The sequence below is a fragment of the Gymnoscopelus braueri genome (genome assembly GCF_963280865.1).
Source record: "Gymnoscopelus braueri genome assembly, chromosome: 12".
Taxonomy (NCBI): Eukaryota; Metazoa; Chordata; class Actinopteri; order Myctophiformes; family Myctophidae; genus Gymnoscopelus; species Gymnoscopelus braueri.
The window spans coordinates 14,834,702-14,842,227 of NC_137614.1; the positions used below are offsets into that span (position 1 = coordinate 14,834,702).

Below are 7,526 nucleotides of genomic sequence, written 5' to 3' on the forward strand. Positions count from 1 at the left end.
CACTGGCTCGTCAGTGAGCACGCCACGCCCACGTGGTGTGATTGTCTACTAATAAAACGTGACGTATCGACTTTATTTTCACTGCTGGTGGTAATTGTCTTGATGAGCAGCAGCTGCAACCCTCGTCGGGAAAGTTTTGAGATCTAGTTTGATAAAGATGGCAGACCGGCGTTTTCCATATAAAAATCCTTCTTATCATGCTGTTAGGCCTCATTTCACTTGCAGGTACAGTATAGTTATTAGTAGCCCTAAGTTATAACGTTAACCACCGTCTGGATGAATTGAACAGGATCTTAATGGAAACAAGCTCTTGAGGGCTTATCTGGGTCATCTTTTTATCATTCTTTTGTATAAATCTGTGCCACTGTACCTTGTTTTTGCATACTATTAATAAAGTATTCAATCAATCAACCAACTAGATGACATTTTGACATCTAGGACGTTTTATACACTATTTGGTTAACTGCTCAACATACCCTCTTCTAGTAGCCCTGAAACATGACTGTCAAGCGTCATGTGAACCATGGCTACCTCTTCTAGCAACACTGCGTAACAACTTTGGAGTAAAGTTTCTCCCTTGAATAATTGTGGTTGTTTGGCTTTGCTGGTTGCAACCAACATTGTGGAACGTGCTTGTTATGGAGCAAGCAATGAGGCCATAACATTTGCCCATGTTGCTCATTGTAGTTTTATTTGATCACTGTGGCTCAGGTGATGCCAGTAGATGTTGGAAAATGATTATAATGCTTTTTATTCCATTTTTTAGGGCATTCCTAAATGGCTCTTGTAGATTTGGTGCAAGATGTACGTTTGCACATCAGTGGCCAGCTTCCCCATCAGCCCAAATATGCAGGTACTTCCAGAAAGGAGGATGCTGGTATGGTGATGGGTGCAGGTGGGTGGTCTGCTCTTTCTGTATTGTTACTGAATGTTTAATCGGCTACCTTTTAATGATCTGTACCTATGTTGTGTCTGCAGATATCTTCATGTCCTTCAGCCTACCAGTGCAGATGTTACCGGTAGGAGAAGTTCAGCGGCTGATGTCCCCTCAGTTCATGCTGCCAATATACTGCCTGACCGCAGAGGGTCTGCGCCTGCTCTCCGCCATCAGGTCCAGAGAATCTCAAGTCAAGGACTCAGATGGCCAGGGTCTCTGTTAGCCAATGTATCACATGTACAGTACAACTCCAGAGACATGACAACAGATGCTTCATCCAGGCACATGACGACCGATACCGCTGAAGATGAAGTGACAACCGGTATTGGTGGTATTAATTATTGCTGCTTATAGGGCTACTTCATTGGCTTTTTTTTACTTGACTGCTGTTGTGATGAGGATGTACAAATATGGCAAACTTCCCATGCATTGTACTTTAGGCATTTGGCAGACATTATTATACAGAGCAACTTAACAATTTCAAGATCAGAATAAATGGTACGTCATTGTCTTGAGAGCGCACTCTCCAGGCACTGGAAACTCTGCTTGCTAACTGTAAAATGTGAGGTTTAATGTAGGCTGGCCTAGTGTAATGCATCATTTTATGTAGGCTGGCTGGCAGACCTTAGTTCCAGCACAGAGAGACGGCACCGAGAGACACAGAATGCATTGAGTTGTGCAAGATTTTCAGTTGTCCTCGCAATGGAATGAAGTTGCCCAACTTAAGGATGCTGTACTTTTCTTTTTCTACAGCTGCCAAATATATTCAAACTGCTTCCCAGAAAACTCGGCCTGAAATGTCTCGGAGAGAAACGACTAATCAGGTTTTTATGTATCTGTACTATGTTTGATTTGTGTTCTGCAGAACAGGGTGCTTTCCTCAAATTAAGTAAGCTCAATTTAATTGTGATATTGTTTTATTGTTAAGGAGCCTTCATCCAGAGATGCTGTAGATGGTGGTGCTGCCTCTGTGAACCAGGACGAAACAGAGCCTTCATCCAGAGATGTAGAAGTTGGTGCTGCTGCTGCCTCACCTAACCAGGAGGAAACTGAGGCTTTCACCCAGAGTAAAGACATGACCTGTGGGATCTGCATGGACAAGGTCTATGAGAAGACATGTTTACAGGAGCGGCGCTTTGGCATCCTTCCTAACTGCAATCATGCCTTCTGTTTAAAATGCATCGTTACCTGGAGGAAAACCAAAGGCCTCCGGGAGGAAGTGGTCAAGTATGTTTGTCTTATTTATTTTTGAGTAATATATATATATATATTATCATCACACAGCTCCACCATTTTTGTCATGTTATCACATGGCTCCACTACATGCTGTGAAGGCTTGCACTTGGAATGTCTATAAATGTGTTCTTTTTCAGATCCTGCCCACAATGCCGTGTGAAGTCACCGTTTTATGTCCCAAACAATTTCTGGATTGAAGGCCAGGCTAAGGAAACTCTTATTGCTACTTTCAAAGAGAGATTCAGGTGAGTCCTTCACTCTGTCTAGGCTTATGCTAATTTGATTCTTGACTGACATGATGTTACTACAATGGCATCTACATCATGCCAGGAAAACCAATATGGCATCCATTTACTTATTCTACTCTACCTCCCTCCCTCCCAACCTCCCTCCCTCCCAACCTCCCAACCTCCCAGTAAGAGAAGATGCAGTTACTTCGTACGACAGGGATGCTGTCCCTTCGGATCAGAGTGCCTTTATTGGCATGATAAATGTACCACGCCACGTCTACCACGTAGCCGCATGGTAGTGGCTCACTCTACAGTATGTATGTTCTACAGTATGTACTGTTCTATGTATGCAGTAGAAAATACATATGTCAGGGCAACAGCAAGTTTTATAACATTTTTTTTTCTCACCAGCCGGATGACCAGGATGACCTGCGAATCTTGGATCTTTTCCTAACTATGGCCCTCTTGGAGGACTCTGACTTCTCAGATGACCTCTATTTCAGTGATGAGTCTGACTTTTGACCTGCTTCAAATGCCCGAACCAGGCTGTTCTCTTGGTCCCAGAAAATGATAGTGGTCTCTATTCACTTCCTTGTTCCCTTACACTTATTGGCTCTTCTGTGTGACTGCTGTATATTTTTGGGAGTTGTCATATTCTGAATCCTGCCTTGTAACAAGCTGATTGGCATTGGCTTGCTAACCAGGGTAGTGTTCTTGTTTAATAATTTATTCTAGACTGATAAAGTTATCTGGTTTGGCAGCCAGATGGTATTCTTTGACTGAAAGTTCTCTGGTTTGGCAGCCAGGTTTTCTTTTTGCAAATTGTTGAAGATTGTTCGTGTTTGTGGGCCCAATATCTCTGCCTACTGTTTTCTCAGTCTACCTTAGATCTATGCAAAATTTGCAGCATTTCTTTTAAAAGTGTATTGTATATGAAAAATGTTTATTTTAAAAAAATGGTTGAGCTTACTTAAGTTACAAGGCTGTTCTGTCACTAATGTTTATTGTGTAGCATGCTTAATAATAATGCACCTTTCCCTGTGTGGGCATGTCGGATTTCTTTTAAAAAACTTTTAATGTATGCATACTAAAAAGAAAATAAAACGTTTCACATTTTGCCTCATTTATGTGTTGTCCTGATTACGCCCCCCCCCCCCCCTCTTGGCAAAAGGCTTTACAAATGTAATGTATCAGGCCATTTAGTGGTATCTGTATACCACTAAATGGTGATATGAGATTGGGTGTTGGACACATATTCCTGAAGAAGAATCTGCAAACAGACATCAGTGTGGACCATAGATCAGTGTACATGTTGGATTAATGTGTATTTCAGACAGTTAACCACTTAACCCTCAATACCTAGAAAACTTGTACTTGGTCCCCCTCTGCCAAAAATATCACAACGCCTTGCTGTAGATCTATAAGTTTTGGCTTATGTTCCCTTCAGAAAAGGAATTCTAGGGTTCAAGTGCACTGTGTAAAAAAAAATTCATACCACACAAACATTTGGTGGCCCCCCTGTAGTAACTCTGAGGACCCCCTGTTGAAGACCCTGAGGTAAAGCAGTAAACCCCTCGCCTGTGGAGGGCAGCATTAACACTTGTCAGTGTACTGCCTGGCCGGAAACTAAGAAGAAGAATGTAAACAGACGCCAGACAGTGGGTGATGGCTTTCCTGTACGGCACTCATACAGAAGCTGCCGTTATTTGTTAGTAATATCTGTCACATTATTTTCAATTTAGGCAATGGACAAACATATAGCTCTGAGCCGATTTGACGGACAAACCAAGTTACTGCTAAAGTCGGTGATGTCCGGAGTTCCCAGGGCTTTGTGTGTCTTCCATAAGCTGCAACGTTCTAACCCAGTCTCAGTACACACGTTTCTCCAAGCTCTTGGCCGAGAAGAACTTTTTGCAGAGGGTGATGATGTCCAACCACTCGTAGTGTAAGTAGAGACGAGGAGAAATCGTATGCAGAGCAGCCATATTGTGAAGAAATTGGGTCGTGCTGTGGAAGGCTCTGTTCCACTGCCATTCTGGTCTCCTCAAACAGAGTCAGGCCTGTCAAGGTGGTGCTGATATTGTGCATGTTTGTTCACTGGATACACTCTGCTACACCAGTGGGTCCCAAAGTGTGGTCCAGGTACCCTCTAGCCCAGGGGTCTATGCCAGGCAGCTGCCAGGGGTAGGCAACCTTAGTCAGGCACGTAGTGAGGGTGATCACTGGCACACTAAGAGAGAGGATTTTTCTTTTAAAATAAAATATGAAAAAATGTAGTCAATTAAAATAATAATTCTACATTCATTCAAACTCTGAACTCTGACTGGGGAGGGAGTCTGGGAGAGGTGGGTTATTGCTCTGAATCTAATGGTCATTATATCCTGTTTTTTTTTAAAATATTTTAAAAGAAGGGAAAAAAACAAAATGAAGGTTGTGTATACAGACAATCAACATCTGCTGGAAATATTTTATTTAATGTGTCATAATTAAACGTAATGTTGATTTGGCACACTGACAATCAAGAAAATAAAAACATGGCATTTCATGTCAAAAATGTTGCAGACCCCTGCTCTAGCCCCCTTCTGAACCCTATATACCTTTTTTTGTATTTGCGATATCGTCATCTCAAATACAAAAAAGGTATACAGGGTTCCGAACGGGATTATGGTACCCTCATGGTTCCTTGAGGGTACCTTGAGGGTACCTACAAAAGGACCCATATAGGTTTGTAGTGTGAGAGTGTACAAATGGACTCATTTGGTTCCATGTGTCAGTTATGATGGTCCTTGAAATTAAAAGGTTTGAGAACCACTGCAGTGCACTACACTAAATGGAACAGAGCCATCATTGGTAAGACCTGTGAAGTAAGGAAGAGGCACAATTTCTTTACAATATGGCTGCTGTACCTGTGCATAGAGCCTATTGACGTGAGTCACTAATAACCAGCTGAGCTGAGCACTATCTACATTAGATATTTTATGTTTTGGAGAAGTATATAATTAATTTACATATAATTTAACCCACATGATCTGGCGTTTAAGCAGTAACAGAAATTAAGGTAGTGCTTCTCAAAGTGGGGTCCTTGAGGGTGTCCCTAGCAAAATGAGCAGTTTCATTTCACAGGCTAGAAGTTAGCCCAATGAAAGAATGTAGAAATATTAATATTCAGATCATAGGTTTCACTCTCCACTGTTACCTAATACCTCCCCACCTACAGTATATACAGTAATAGGAATAGATTATTTATTCTTCCATCCATACTAAATCTAATCCAACATTTAAAAAAAATGGGGGTCCCTGGCTGAACATAATATTGTGAAATGGTGATCCACACATCAATTAGGCCCGGGGGTCCTTGACATTAAATTGTTTGAGAACTGATGGCATGCAGTAACGTAACAGACAATTGATACAATTGAATTAAGACCCCTTTCTCTTCTCCACAGTAAGCCACTGGTGTGCCTGTTGCCACGAGCATTCCAACAGAACCTTTTATCTTTCATCCATTTGGTCCACCCAGCACTTCCACAGACCAGTGTGATTCACCTGCTTGACTGCCTCAGCCAGGAGCCTGGTCCAAGCCCCTGGATCAATGCTCTGGTTCGACAGCTACAAAGAGACCTAGGGGATGCTAGGGGTCAGCCCCTGCACACTCCACTATGCAGCCAGAGACTGACAGGGTTGTTTGCACATTTAGTTGGTCCTCGCAAAATGGGAGGATGGATTACATGCTTTGGTGGTGAAAAAGTAGAACTTTCATCTCAGAGTGGACCAGAAGTCTCAGATGAGGGAACTCAACAGAGGAAAAGGAAGAGCAGCTGTGTGACTCTTGACTCAGATCCTGAAGAAATTGGACTGCAGAGTAAACGGATAAAGATGGACCAAAGTCCTGCAGAGGAAGTCTATAGGGGCGATGGGTTCACTGTAGTTAATCAAGTTCCTAGAGAGGACACATTGGAAAAAATAGTTGATGTGTCCTCAATAGCCTCTGCTGAACCTGCAGCTGACGGTGCTTGTGATTCCCTGCCTGAACATATAAAGGTAGGGTCAAAAGAACACACACACACACACACACACACACACACACACACACACACACACACACACACACACACACACACACACACACACACACACACACACACACACACACACACACACACACACACACACACACACACACACACACACACACACAGTTCTTAACCATGTTTACATCCACTTGAGTAACATATGCCACCAACTGTTATGTGATTTTCTTGTTTCAGGCTTGTATTCCTCAAATCAAAGAACTATTGGAATGCCAAGAAGAGGTAAGAAGACTAACATTTTATAACAAATTGATCATTATATTTAATTGTAATGTACTCCATTGTGCTCCATTTTCAGTGGGACCAGAGCTCCACGGACGCCTTCAGGGTGCTGAATGAGTGTGACCCCACCCAAGTACGTAATTCAGTAGATTATCTTGGTTTGTTTTTACATAACCTTGTGAGAATAGTGAGAATACACTGTAGTTACAATGGCATCATCATCATCCTTCGACTGTCGTCGAGATCCTAGATAGTTATAATGGCAATGTGGGAGAAATGGTGAATATTTGGTGATTACACTATCTGTGTCACTGATGTCACCTCAATAGACTCAGTTGATAATCACAGACAAAATATAATCACAGTGAGTGAAGTATACCTTTGTGGATATTATGTATTTTGTTGAATAGTTAAAACAAATGTCTTATGTTTGTAAATGTTTCACTGCAGTAATGCATTTAATTATGTATAAAACAAAACAAACAAATAGCTGAAACCAGAGTCACCGCCCAGGTTACCACTTATTACCATAACCACCTATTACATTTTTCATGAAGCAGCTGATCAGGTAACCCTGACCCCTATACTGTTGCTTGGCTGGAACTACATATTGTAAAAATACAATTATTGACCTACTGTGTTTGAAGATTGTTATAACTGATGCCGCGCTTTTACTCTCCTGGGCAGGTGGAGGTGTTATGCAGCATGCTTGATTTGTCAGACACACCAGAACAGAACTTACCTCAGCTATGCAGCTCTATTTTGGCCTCCTCTGACCTGAGCCACAGCACGGCTGTCACACTCATCAAG

At 42.1% G+C, this 7,526-nt stretch overlaps 2 protein-coding genes across 3 annotated transcripts in view; both read left to right on the forward strand.

Annotated features, from left to right (window-relative positions):
* Positions 1–523: 523 nt before the first annotated feature.
* On the forward strand, positions 524–2,925 carry mkrn4 (makorin, ring finger protein, 4; the record flags this gene model as incomplete). The annotated part of the gene is made up of 7 exons (XM_080443806.1): positions 524–549; positions 767–895; positions 998–1,127; positions 1,866–2,164; positions 2,311–2,418; positions 2,590–2,698; positions 2,815–2,925. 7 exons carry the CDS (start codon positions 524–526, stop codon positions 2,923–2,925), a joined length of 912 nt encoding a protein of 303 aa, XP_080299932.1.
* A 1,144-nt stretch (positions 2,926–4,069) lies between these two features.
* The window catches only part of fance (FA complementation group E), a 4,775-nt gene continuing 1,318 nt past the window's right edge, over positions 4,070–7,526 (forward strand). For both annotated transcript variants that reach the window (XM_080444871.1, XM_080444872.1), the window contains exons 1-5: positions 4,070–4,348; positions 5,850–6,444; positions 6,672–6,716; positions 6,793–6,849; positions 7,404–7,526. The exon at positions 7,404–7,526 is cut by the window's right edge. In XM_080444871.1, the coding sequence (XP_080300997.1) occupies positions 4,149–4,348; positions 5,850–6,444; positions 6,672–6,716; positions 6,793–6,849; positions 7,404–7,526 (1,020 nt within the window). In that variant the 5' untranslated portion in view covers positions 4,070–4,148. The remainder of the gene's footprint in view (positions 4,349–5,849; positions 6,445–6,671; positions 6,717–6,792; positions 6,850–7,403) is intronic.